General features: G+C 38.5%; 1 protein-coding gene across 1 annotated transcript in view; it reads left to right on the top strand.

Annotated features, from left to right (window-relative positions):
* The window catches only part of UBR4 (ubiquitin protein ligase E3 component n-recognin 4), a 3,959,899-nt gene that overhangs the window by 3,731,226 nt on the left and 213,989 nt on the right, over positions 1-14,684 (top strand). The window contains 1 exon segment of the mRNA XM_044087073.1: positions 6,694-6,912. Coding sequence (XP_043943008.1) covers positions 6,694-6,912 — 219 coding nt within the window.

Genomic DNA, 14,684 nt, shown 5'->3' on the forward strand with positions numbered 1-14,684 from the left:
CGCTTTCTTGTGGCGATGCACAGCCGACAAACTCAGCCAGGCAATCTTGATGCCTCATGAGTGGTCCACTTTATTGAGACCTCCCTTTCAGGAACCGGTTGCTTCATGGGATTTGAACTTTTTTCTATCCAAATTGACGTCTCCACCCTTTGAGCCAGCTCATTCATCTCCTTTGAAATTTCTGTCTTGGAAGACATTGTTTCTGGTGGCAGTCACATCTGCTAGAAGAGTTTCAGAGTTACAGGCACTATCTGTCAAACCCCCTTATTTGATATTTTACAAAGACAGAGTATCTCTTCGTACTAATCCATCCTTTGTCCCCAAGGTGTGCTCCCATAACAGCTTGAACCAATCTATAGGGATTCCGGTGTTCTTCCCTAATCATTCCAACGCAGCAGAGTACAGATTTCATCAGTTGGACATTCATAGACCATTACGATTTTATTTACACCGGACCAAGGAATTCAGGAAGTCAGACCAGTTATTTGTTTCCTTCTCCGACTCCAGATTAGGTCTCCCAGTTTCCAAAGTGACCCCCTCTAATTGGATCTCCAGTTGTATATCCTACATTTACTCTTCTGATGGTAAGCCTTTACCTTTCAAAATTAAGGCTCATTCAACGAGATCAGTCTACTTCTGCAGCCTCTCAAGCTAAGGTCCCAATTGATAATATCTGTGCAGCAGCAATATGGACTACCCCTCACACATTTATTATTCATTACAAATTGGATTTGACCTTCAGGGGTAGAGCATCCTTTGGTTCCACGGTACTCGGGAGTATTTTTCCGTGAGCCACCCAAGAATAAGATGCTAGGGACGCTGTCCCTTATGTAAGAATGAAGGCGAGATAGGAGTACAAAACATATAGAAGTTATTTACTCACCATAACATTCCATGTTTGTAGTCCATCTCGCCCTTCATTCTTATGAACCCACCCTCCTACCCCCATCCTGGAAGGATCTGGAGACCGAAATTTTTTTTATTAAGTGGAGACCTTTTATTATTGAGTTCTTTCTGCATAGTTTTTGTTTTTTTTTTTCTCGCTATAGTTAGCAACAGACAAGATTTGAAGATTGTACTGCTGCACCATGGGGATACCTACCTAGCCTTGAGCCAACTAGAAGACTTTGAGCTTGCAAAAAGGCCAAGTCGGAGCTGAGGATTGGCTCCGAACCCATATGCAAGAATGAAGGGCGAGACAGTCTACAAACATGGAACATTATGGTGAATACATAACTTCTTTTTTTATTCAGTGCAGTCTTTAGAATATTAATCTCTGCAGTAATAGACTTCAGATTATTTTTGGTACCATTTTGTGTGCTAAACATTTCTGATAGGAATTTTTCATCAGTTTATGATTTTGACTTTTTAGGCTGCATCCATTTATTTAGACTGAAACTAGCCATTTTTTGCAAAGTCAAGAGTGTTTTATGCATGTATTTTGTGTTTTGAACTGTGTTACTGAAAATACTGTTGTTTTCTTAATGCAGTGTTCAGAATAGTATCCCTACAGAAACAGTCTTCAGATTGCTATTTAGAGGGTGAATATTGAACTCAGACCCACCACCACCACCATCATCTTCCCCATCTGCACGTAAAAAAATCTTCCCCATCTGCACGTAAAAAAAAAAAAAATGAAAGAATAAATCCAAAAAAAATGTCTCTGTCTATGGCTTGTGATTTTACAGCAGCCTTAGCTTTGGGAAGGCTGTCAGATCACTTGCCTTCTGCTACCTCTTTGTCCCCTGGGGTGGTTGTAGTATTACAGCTGTGCATGACACAAGGGTCAGACACATCCTGCGGGTCTGTACCAAACCATTTGGTGCAGAGGATGTTTTGGGTGCACCGTCTTTGTCAGTATTGTGTCCCAGTTGCTGGTGCTGCCCTTCATCAGATGAGTGTTACAGTGCTGTAGAGCTCAGCTGAGTATCAGTCCAGGGCTTTTTTTTCTCCCCACCAGTGCCAGCACAGTCTGACCAAACACATTCATGCAAATTCACCTGTGGAACTTTTCCATTAGTGATGGAAGTACTAGCCATTTGTGGGCCCAAGGTCACATGGAAGTTTATCAGTATTTAGGAGATGTTGGAAGTGTTCATGCCTTGAAAGTCCCTCGCCACCTTTGAATTCCAGGCCCTTTCCTGGTGGTTATGCATGTAACCACAGTGACATGGTACCTCAACAAACTAGGTGGTAGAAAGTCTTACTCAGTGCCAACTTTCAGCATGGCTTTAAGCCACACCACAGTACTACTTCTGTCCTCCTCTCTTTCTCTAACGTCATTAACCACAACCGCAATAATAACAAACTATCCTCAGCACTCTTTCTAGATCTATCCAAGGCTTTTGACATGGTTGACCACAAAATGCTTATAAATACCTTGAAGGTCTTCTCCTTAAACAACCATGCACTCCAATGGTTTCAATCCTACCTGCAGGGCAGGCAGCAGGCAGTCCTATGGCAGGACAAGCTATCATCACGCCTACCCATCACATTAGCAGTCCCCCAGGGCTCGATACTAGGACCCCTTCTTTTCTCCATCTTTATCGGCGACCTTCATTCAGTCATCCCAGATGCTACCTGCATTCAATATGCAGATGACTCCACCTTGATTTGTTCTGACACCTCACCAGCTGCTTTATTCACATTAACCCAAATTACCTTCAATACAGTGGAAAAGTGGATCTCCAGTCAACATCTAATCCTAAACCCCAACAAAACTAAGTTGCTCCTCTTCTCCCCCACATGCAGGACCCTCCTGCCAGCCTTCAACATAACTGCTAACAATGGCGCTATCATCTCCCCAGAAGCCCAAACTAAACTACTGGGTGTCATAGTTGATGACAACCTGAAGTTTGATGCGCATATCAATCAAACTATCAAAACCATTAATAAAAAACTTGGCGCTCTCTACAGAATCAAACCTTTCCTTACTCCACTTACTAGAACTGCAATTGCTCGTTCCCATCTGCTATCAACTCTTCTCTATGCCTCACCTCTATTCTCCAACTTAAACAAAACAGATCTTAATAAACTATCATCCTGCTATAACCACATTGCCAGATTTGCTACTGGCACAGCCTACCGGACACATCACTGTCACAACCTAAATTGCCTGGGATGGCTTGAACTGCCAAGCCAACTGCAGTTCAACCAGCTAATAGTGGCACATAAAGTCATTTACCAATCAAAAAGTACACCTGCACTAAAAAATATTATCAGCCCCTACACCAGCACCCGGCCACTGCGATCATCCACTAGACTCCTAGTTCAAACATACAAATCCAACTACTCAGCTGGGGACTCTGTTTGCCAACACTGTTGGAAAAATATGGAACAGACTCCCAGCTGACTTGACCCTAGAACCCTCACTAACTCATTTCAAAAACAAACTCAAGAAATACTTCAAAACTCATTGGTTATGTCCTTGCACTAACCCCGACTAGTGACCTCTCTATTTCTTAGGTGCCTTACCTTCAACTACTTCTAGCTTTTTTCTGCCACTCCATTTCAGGAAGGATCAATTGTATAACTACTGTTCAGTGTGTCTTAAACCTGAATGTAATGTTATGTATGTTTAACTTTGAAAATAATGTTATGTTTTGTAAAGTGTTTTATAATAAGTACTATATGTGCTAAATGCTGGTATTGCTTATGACTGTAATCTGCTTGAAACTAGCATTTACTAAATGTTCAGTGTGTATTATTATCTTGGAGCTTTTCTCCCCGGACCTCCACTGAAAATGGACATGTATCCAGTCGGACTATCCCGGTCAACAAATGTAAAATAAATAACTGGCAATGACAGCCTGGGAGCAGGATTCTCAGTTTTCTGTCTTTTTAGAAATCATACATCCTATCAGAGAAGAATGTTGTGGCAGACAGACTCAGCAGATCCTGGGCAAGACCCCCATGAGTGGAAGCTCAAGGTAGTAGTTTTCCAGGATCAAGTCTAGATGTGGGGAACTCCTCGAATATATCTGTTCTCCTACTTTCAAAATAGACAGCTGTCAGTTATGTTCAGATATCCTTGCACCCATGCTTGGAGAATAGACACCTTCTTGTTCCCTTGAACCAGAATATTCCCGTATACATTTCCACCCTTTGCACTAATTAACAAAGTACTTCTGTAAGTTGAAAGAGAAAAGTACCAAAGATCAGTGTGGTTGACCCACTGTTGGTTCATGCAGTCTTCGTTATCCCTTTTAATGGTATTGGCCAAAGGCAAGTACCACAGACTTCCTTACACTCTATCTGCTCAAATAGTCTCGGGAGCAACTGATGCACCCAGTTCAAAGAAATTTCAGTTAACAGACTGGATGAATTTATCTTGATTGTTTTAGGCACTTAAGTCATGAAATTCTGCAGCAGATGTTAAAGGAGGCTAGAAAACCTGCTTTTAGGAAAGTTTATGTGTACACATGGATGATTTTTTTCTAAGCAATGCCTGAATGGAAACAGAGGTTTCGTTGTGATTAATACCCTCTTTTCTTGAAATTTTGGTGTGAGCTACTTCAGGGTAACTTAGTGTATGTATCCATTAGGGAGCCTTTAGTGGCCATCTATGCTAGTCTGTCAATGGATACCCTTCTTTCTTTCCTCTTTTTTGGTAAAACAGTTCATCAAAGGAGTATTGCAGATGAGACTACCCTCATAAAGAAAATTCCTCCTTCGTGGGACCTCAGTAATGTTCTTTCAAAAATTGACCTTGCCACCTTTTGAATGGGCAGCTCATTCTGATCTTGGGTTCTTGTTGTGGAAAAACTGTTTCGCTAATTGCAGTCAAATCTGCAAGGTGAGTTTTTTGAGCTGCAAGTTCTCATGGTGGGCAACCTTATCTGATTTCGTAGTCTGAAGAATAGAGTTGTGCTTAGCCCTTATCCTTATTTTCATGCCGAAAGTGGTTTCAGTCTTCTCAGTCTAGCAGTCTCTTTTATTTTCCTATGTTTTTACTGGAACCTAAGTGTTGGGGAAAACCTTGACAGAAATAAGCCATTTAGGAAGGCCAAAAGGCTTTTTGTTTCCTTTTCTGGGGAACGAAAAGTCATCCTGTCTCTGAACAATTCATTGCATGTTGGCTACACTCTGGTATTTTTTTTGTTAATACCTACCATGACGAGACAAAGCTAGGCAAGGTAAAGGCACTTTTCACCTGGATCTTTTACTCATCAGTGACATTTTGGAAAGTAGTAGACACGAAGTATTCTAGAGGCAGCAACTTGGTCCTATGTCCTTACCTTCACAAAGCACTACAAACTGGATGCTTTTACATATCCAGTGTAGGATTTGCAAAAACCATTCTCCATGTACTCCTAGACTCTTACCCTTCCTCCTCACAGTTTGGTAAGCTTTGGGGATCTAACCATACGCCAATAAGGCAGCGTGTTTGTTGAACATAGAACAGCTGTGTAAATACCACTTGTCTTGTAACAGCAGATTTTCATAAATCACACTGCCTTACTCACAGTACCTTCCCATTCCCCTTTGTTGGGTGTGTACAGTTTGGTGGTTGAAGTTGCTGTCATTTTTATTCAGTAGCCTTTTTGGTGTGTCGGTGTTTGTGGCATGGCATTTGGTATGGAACAGTAGGTGTTCACAAAGCTTGTGTTCTCCTCTGCTTTACCTGTTGGAACCTAGAAAACCTAATGGGTCTTGTCTGCAAATATGAAGGGCTGTCCTGAACCTGCCAGGTAATTGGCTGTTCTCAATCTCAGACAGGCAGTGGGAGGATTTCCAAGTTTTGACAGATTGCTAGAGGGAGGTTAGAAAGGAACTTCTACCCATATGCCAGTGAGGCAGTGTATTTTACGAACATCTACTCTTACAAGTAAGTGGAATTTACACAACTGTACATTTTGCTGTAGGGAGTTTAGTTATATCACTGTTCTTTTTTGAGGTCTATTTTGGTGAGAGGATGTAGGAGTATGTTTGCTCAGTTTATGCACTGTACTACTTGTGTTAATTCCCATTTCTACTATTTGACTTTTAGATGGTCCCCATCTGCAGGCTGGGTTGAAAGGGTACAATTAACACTAGTTGATATTCAAAACAAAGAAAGAAAAATAACTGAATATGTAATACGTTTTCTTTACTTTTTTGTTTCATATTGATTTGTGTGGTGGGGGAGGTGAGCTCCCTAGGCTTGATTAGAGACACCTGACTGCTCTAGATACCTTGTCTTAAAAAAGTCCATTGAAGATGAATCATGTTCATTAATGAATACATTGCAGCAGTGATCCTGTTACTCGGACATCTGCAGTTTTGCCGAGCACCCTTAGTACTGTACATTACCTGATCATTGACCCTAAAACATTTGAGCACACACACATTCAAGTGCAAGTTGAAAATAAAGGCTCACTCCAGCTCCCATCAAAAATATGGGAGTATATATTGCTAATAAGTAAAGAAAAAAAACTTTTTAAAAATCAGAAAATGAGATGTATCAGGATAATGTATCTGGTAAAAAAACACTACATGTTTTTTAGACAACTCCATTAATCTAGTGATATCCATCTTGGAATTGTAGCACCTTTAATAGTATCATCAGTTCCTCAAAAACAGAGTTGTATAAAAATCAGCTCTAAACTGCTGTATTTCTTTTCTTTAGAACTTGTCACCACTAGCTGTAAGTATTACTGTGTGTTTGTATATGTAGAGAAACTGTGTTTAATGGCAACTGTTTGTATTTCATAGCTTCTAATTGGAAAGGACTCCATTCCAAATCTTCACAAGCTGGAACAGGTGTCAAGTGATGAGGGCATCGGAACGCTAGCTGAAAACCTTCTAGAGGCCTTGCGAGAACATGCTGAAGTTAATAAGAAAATTGATGCAGCCCGCAGAGAAACAAGAGCAGAAAAGAAACGGATGGCCATGGCAATGAGACAAAAGGCATTGGGAACATTGGGAATGACTGTAAGTGCGTGACCTAGAATTAAGGACTTGTTTGATAAACCAGGTAGCAAAACTCTGCAGTAAGTGTAATTTAAAACAAGCAGATGATAATAGGGTGCTGGTTTACCCAAAGCTTATGTTTCTCCACGTTTGTTTTCATGCTAACATTTTTGAGATTAAAATTAACACACATTTTAAGTCACCAACGTATAGTGCGAGAGAGAGCAAGAATTATGTCATGTCAAAGTATTGTATCATAATTCCCTTACCAAAATCCAGTATGACATGGCTACCTGATAAATGTGTATAGTTTAGTTTAGTTTGGTTGCAGAAGATAAGTTTATTTCATGTATTTGATGCCAGCAAACTTTGGGACAGCCTAAATATTTTATTTATTGTATTTCCAATATAATGTAGTTAACAGCAAAAAATTTAGATAGTATTTGCAGTATCAACCTCATATTGTTGCTGCAAGTCATATTTATTGAAATTCACCAGATTAAGTATTCATGAGGCTAGAGAGGCAAACCATTTCAAAAATAGTATGTCCTAAGTCTCATCCTGGTGCCAGAAGTAATAATTTGGCAACTGGATAATTGTAGGCAATCCTTCCTTAGGTGGCAGAACAGAAGTCCTTTCTCTCTCTACATATTCTGTGACAGCCTAAATTTGTGAGCATTCCAGTCAAATTGCAAAATCTGTCCTTTCTGCCTATCGCACAACACATCAGTCAGTGAACAAATACACATTTCCTTTTCAATCAAAATATCAACTTTTTCATACTAGGCATGCAGCCTGAGGTGACTGTATAGAGCCTTGCCATGCCATCTAGACAGCTAAGTGAGTGGATGTGCGAATCCCTTCAATAATGGCCACTCACTCATCCTCCACTTCACTGAACTCTTTAAGAATTCAGTAAGATACATAGAAGAGACAAAATTACTGTAAGTAACTAACCACAACGAACACTGAGCAAACTCAGTAAGAAAGAAGATAAAAAACAACACCAGGCTTAGATCCAAATATTTAATCCACTTTAGCGCCTCGGCAAAATAGCCTTCAAGAAGTAATACAAAATACAGCAAAAAATCTTCCCTTTATATACCCACCCAACATCAATTAACAAATAATTAAGCAATAAAAAATAATCAAATTTAACACTTCCAATCTAGCTCCAGGTTAAGTCCTACTGGAGCAAGAGTGTTATATTGTAACATGTTATATTGTAAAATGTAAATTGCTTCTTTGAAAAGCAGCACATTTTTTAACAACCTTTCATCACCAGTTTTTAAAAAAACTTTCTCTAGAATAGTTGCCTGTAATAAAGTATAATTCCCATCATGTTTCTCAAAAAAGTGCATAGCTATAGAACTTTCCATTCTATTCTTTTTTATATCTCTATGTTGTACTCGCACCTTAAACTTTCTTTTACTTTGTCCTATATAATAAAGATTTACAAGGGCACCTCAAACAGTAGATAATACCTTCTGTATTACACCCATAGCTACCATTCACCATAAACTTCTTTCTGTTTATCTCAGTAAAGGCAGGCACAATATGTCTACATGTACTACAGTTATTACATGCCAGTGTGCCATTTAATCTGGGGGACCTAACTAAATTAACATCCGGTAGTATAAAATAAGCCTTAACTAATATATCTTTTAAGTTCTGTCCCCCCTTGTGTGACATACATATTTTTTTATTAATAATTTTTGTAACAATACATCATTTTGTAAGAAATTCCAATAATGAACAATAACTTTAACTTCTTCACTTAAAATATTGTATGTAGTTGCAAAAAAATATTTTATTTTCTTCATTCGTTTTAGTTTGCTTTACAATTTATGTGCCTCCTCTTTCTTTAGTACGATTAATTTTTTCAACTGCCCTGTTTAAAATGTTCTTATCATAACCCCTTTGTGTAAACATCGCCATTGTTCGTTTTACTTCCTTCTGTAAATCTGTACTGTTATTACAGATTCTATAGACTCTTAACAGTTCCCCATAGGGTAATGCTTGAAATTGTGTGCTGGATGACAAGTAGTACCATGTAAAAATTGACTACCATCCATAAATTTTCTATGAATGGAAGTTTTAATAAAACGTTCTTGATCCCCACATAAACATAAATCCAAAAAATTCACTGAAGTCCCACATTGTAGTCCATCAAACTGCAATCCGTACTCATTATTATGCAAATCATTTAAAAATTCATACACATTGTTTTCCATTCTCACATAAAAATATTAAATCATCAGTATATCGAAAATAAAATATAACATATTTTTGAAAAAAAACAATGTTTATATACATAGTCCATTTCAAATTTTCCCATCAATAAATTTGCATACATGGGGGCAAAAGATGCCCCCATGGCTGTCCCTTGTAGTTGATGGTATATTACATTGTAAAACTAAAACAATTATTAAGAAGACAAAATTCTAACAATTCTACTATATAATTACATACTGGAGTATCTTCCAGAAAATATTGTATAGCTGCAATTCCATCTTTGTGTTTAATATTGGTATACAAACTTTTTACGTCCAAGGATATCCAATACATGTGTGGATTCCGGTGGACAGTTTGTATTTTCTACAGAAAGTCAAAGGAGTCCTTGATATAGGATTGTAATCTGGCCACATATGGAAACAGGGAATTATGTAAAATAATTCCTATATTGTGCAGAAAGTACTTAACTGCTGACACTGTAGATCTCTCCGGGTCTTTTCTTTTATCTTTATGTAATTTGGGTAAGCAGTAGAATGTGGCCATATGTATTCTGTCAAAATCACATTCTTTCTTGGCCATATGTTCTGTAATATATCCCAGTCGATGTCCCTTGTTTAACAATTGTCTAAATTCTTCTACTGCTTTACAATAAATTTCCATACTACTAACTTCATATACAGTTGTATTCTGTAAATGCTCCATACACATATGGAGATATTGTGTATGTTGCATTACTACAATTTTATTACCCTTATCCGAGGGTTTAACAATTAAATCCTTCCTTTTAGCCAACTCCTGCGAGACTTCCATTCTTTTTTTGTTAAATTGTAACTTATTTTACGCTTCGCTGCAGAGAAGTTAGAACACAGCTGCTCTACAGCAAACTTCACCATTTCTATGAAAATTTTAACAGATTCATTTGTATGGGGGGATAAATGTACTTTTAAAGCACACATTCCTATCATTTAACAAACAATAAGCATTTTCAAACATTTCTAAATCCTCTACGTCAGAAGTACATAAATAGAAACTTTCCTCATCACTTACCCCCGGGGAGACCTACTTCTTCTGGCTTCTTTTGACAATATGAAAAAAAAATGTTCATTTTTCTTCCTCTGACACTAGGGCATCTTTAAATTATTTACTTTCTTCTGTCTGTGGTTTCTAAACACACTCTTAAATCTTTGTATGACACAGCTGATGCTGTGTCCAGGATGGCTGACGCTGGCTCAGTTATGAGATTTGCTTGGCTATATTTCAAAAATTGTATAATAGGATGTAAAAGCTGATCTTTTTAATGCACCTCTGAATAAAGATGTGTTGTATGGGCCTTCCCCTGTTGAGGCCTTCAAAACATCTGATGAAAGAGGTTAGATAATCCAAGGGTGTTTTTCAGATTTTTCAGTATCCTATCCTGAAATATCATAGCAACTTTCCTTCTATCCCCAGGGTCCTTTTATAAGAAACAGTATCATCTCATCAGAAGATAGTCAAGCAAACATTCAGGAAGCAGTGGCAAAGACACTCTAACAAGAAAGGAGGGCTTTCCCAAGTCTAAGGACAGTTTAAAAAAGCAGATTGGCTATACCTACCATCAGTCTGTCTCTTGCCCACTCTAGCAACCCAGTAAAGCTTTCCAAAAACCTAGAGCTGCATTTCCCTTTTTGCCATCCGATTACAATCATACAGCTGTGTCCTGAGAGTTATTCACAAAAGCTACAGCTGGCAGTGAGACTCAATCCCCCATTTCAAAGGATTCCCTTCCATCCTTTCAGTCAGTCCTTTCTGTTTCCTTGTAAATTTGATCAAGTGTTATGTCAGACAGTAATGTAGCCTGTCCATCCAGATCAAATGGAAAACTGGTTTTATTCAAAGATTTTTCTGGTCTCAAAGAAAGAAGGGACTTGGATTTATGTACTAGACCTTTCATTTCTGAGACTTCATGTCAAAATTCAGAATGCTCTCTCTCAATTGTTACCTCTCAATCCTCCTTTCAGTTTCCTAGTAATGCTAGATTTAACAGATGCTTGTGATCACATTCCAGTTCTCAAACACTTCAGGTGCTTTTTAGCAATTTTTCTGTCTGGTTCACATTTTCAGTTTTCTGCTTAACACTTTAGGTTATCAACAGCTCCAAGAGTGTTTACAAAGTGTCCATCTCCTGTAATAGCCCATTACAAGTTACAGAGCGTACACAATTTTACTTTAGATACTTGGCTTAGCTTTGTAAACTGCCTTCTAGGCTATTAAGAATCTCTTTTGACAACAACCGGTTTCTCATTCAGGGTTTTCAAGTGAACCTAGAATGTAGGCGCTCCAGAGATTCTAATACATTTCTTTGCCTCAATCCCCTTCTTCCAAAAATCTGATTATTGTACATTTGATTCTCCTGTTGTGTGTATCCCCTTCCTTTTATAACTCCAAACTTGGAAATATCTCTCATTCTGTATACTGGCAACATAACATGCTAAGGGAGAAGGGGCAAGGACTTTAGCTCTTAGTGTAACTGAACTTCTTTTTACTACTGTTACAGTGACGATTTCTCCCTATTTATTGTAGTGCACATAGTACAGCAGCTTCTGTTTGTTGTCTTTTAATGCTGTATACATATCAAATTTATGCACTTGTTTCAGTTTAAAATAACTGAAACATGATTAAATTTTGTATCTGTATATCACCATTTATTCATTTTTTTCTTACTGTCTGTTACCATCTGTAGGAGCAATTAGTCAGATTTTTTTTTTTAACTCTTACTTTAAAATACCATATGTATTTTTAATCTGTTTAAATGTTATTGTAAAATATTTATTTGTATATGTATTGTCATTGCCTGCTTAGCCCAGGTCATAGCTGAAATGTGTGCTTCGACCAGTTCACTTACTGAGTTAACATAAAATAAGTAAAAGCCATCTCTTACTCCACCTCACAAAATAATTTTTCTGGGTTGCTCCTAGATACATCCGTTATAATGACACTTTCTACCTCAGGAAAGTAGACTTTTACAAGAACAGTTAAACATATTCCAGCCAAACTGTAATACTAGTCGGGGGCTTTCTTGGGATTTTAGGATTCACGTCCTCTTTGGTTTTCACAAGTCCTCTAACCACACTTAATTTGAGGAAAATTGAAATGATTCGTCAAATCAGTTTGGACTCAAAAGCAGCGCGCACAGACACACCCTTCAGATTCCAGTGATAGCCTTTGTCAAGAGAAATATTCACTGGTTGGTGCATCTGTTATCCCTCAGTCCGGGTCTCATTTTCTTCCCTCCCACCCCTACTCAATGTGTAACCATAAATTTGTCAGATGTTACACAGGGAGTTGTACCCAAATGGATGAAACTTCAGGATCTGTGGAGCAAGCAGGACAAAGAAAGTACATAAATATCAAAGAAATGCTGTCTTATTACTAAACCATTTCTGGAGTCCAGGACCTGTATTAGTCTTCCTAGACAACACTACAGTCATGTGGTACATAAATGGGGGGGTCCAGATGTAACCATCTCTGCAGACTAGCTGTGTGAACTAGCAGCTCAACACAGTCCTTCCCTACAGGCTGCATACATTCTGGCAAAGTTGGATTTTGAGACAGACAAGTTGAACAGGACTAAGTCAGACTACTCACAAGAGGAGATTGTATCCTGGAGTCTTCCAGGAAATAATCCATCTGTGGGGAGCTCGTCAGTGCATCTGTTTGCTTCCATTCACAACAGACTGTTCTGTTTTAGGACCCTTTGTAAAATGGCCTAGAAGACAAATGCCTTCTCATTCTAATGGATGGGAATGTTCCTGTATGCTTTCCCACCATTTCCTCGGATAACCAGGGTTATTTATAGATCCAGATGTTGTTATTGGTAGTTACCTTTTGGCCCAGTTGACAGTATTTCTCCCTTCTTTTGAAAATGGCCAAGGGCAATTGCCAAAAGCTTACTCACACAAGACTGAGGTTCTTAAATCCTTCCCAACCTGAAAATTCTACAACTGACATCATGGATGGTAGCATCCTAATGTCTTTAGGTATCTTTTCTCTGAGGATTTGTAACAGGTATTAAAGAAGACAAAATGTCCTGATACTAGAAAATCATATATGGCTAAGTGGAAAGTATTTTTCTAGTTGGTGCCATGGTTGAAACAAGATCCTTTTAAGGTTGTCAGCTTTGGTTATTAGTCCTTTGGTCTTCCTTACTCTTCCATTAAGATTCATCTCTTAGCTGTATCTGTATGTCTGCCTGTGGATCCCTGAATTTCAAATGAACCAGTAGTGCTTCTCCCTTCCCATCCATGCAAGCCTCAGCTGGAAAAAGGAGGAAAGCTGGCATTATGGTACAAGTAATTGGTGTATTGACACAAACAACAAATGGATGATGATATTATAAACAGAGGTGGAAGGTGATTTCATTTTCACACTTTAAAATGAGAGGGCAATTACCTGCCATGCCATCATCAAAGGGGCAGAGGCACAACAACTACAAATTGCAAGCTCAAAGACATTCAAGAGGAGAGAGGTACCTACTCAAGAACAAGGTTTCTTTTTTATTCCAGGCTATTTGGTACCAAGGAAAAGGAACCGACTGGAGACCCATTTTGGCCTACTGCTTCAAGGGTAACAGATTACTCTTATCTTATTTATCTGGCAATCTGAAAACAGACCACTGCTGGAACATCCTTACATAATCTGGGCTACTGCAACACGGTTACTACAGCACTTGGAACAGAAACATCAACAACACACAACAGAAGAAAACACCCAGTGGGAAAATCTCAACTTCCTGGGGCTTTCAAAATAACTAAATCATGCAAAATCCTAAATAACTCGAATCTCAGGGCAATTAACAACAAAATGGCACTTGACTTACTGCAAAAAAATGGCAAAGTTACTGGAAGCTAAATCCTGCAGGCTTGCACAACCTATGGCATCTAATACCCATTGCATAACAGGAACAAAGTTGCATATTCTGAAAACAATACAATAATTTACTTTTAGCACAACAGCAATTGCTAATAATACCAATAATTCCAAACACTCAACTTACATTTCTAATTGCAATGGGCCAAGAAGGAAAAACAAACAACACAGGACAACCATTCTAAACACCTCAAAGCAACCAAGTCATCACAACAGACAAAAGCATGCGCTTCCTGGCCAAAATTAAAGCTCCGTGTTCATTCCTGCAACAGAAAATTCCTTCATAAGAAAAACAAAATACAACAAGAAAATTCTATAGACAAGACTTAAATTACAGCCTTTCAACCCGGGCCTGCATGCAGGAACAGACAATTGATAAGAACAGATGTGGTACACAAACAAACAAGCAGGAACACATCTCACAAGGAACACAGGACTAGCCATGACACTTATAGCTTGGAAACACTTTGGCACTTGGCTCTGGAAAGATCAATCAACCAGGTCCACAGTACCGTGGCAGAATGGATCTAAAAGCAGACAACATAAAAAGCTAAAAAGTGACAGGACACCACCAAGTGTTTTACAAAGATAATCACTTTTCTCAGAGAGGCCACGCGTCCTCCCAGCCCTTTCCAGGAATCATTTGAGGATGG

Source organism: Protopterus annectens, chromosome 1.part1, assembly GCF_019279795.1.
Source record: "Protopterus annectens isolate FY-2018-M chromosome 1.part1, PAN1.0, whole genome shotgun sequence".
In the NCBI taxonomy this organism is placed as follows: Eukaryota; Metazoa; Chordata; order Ceratodontiformes; family Protopteridae; genus Protopterus; species Protopterus annectens.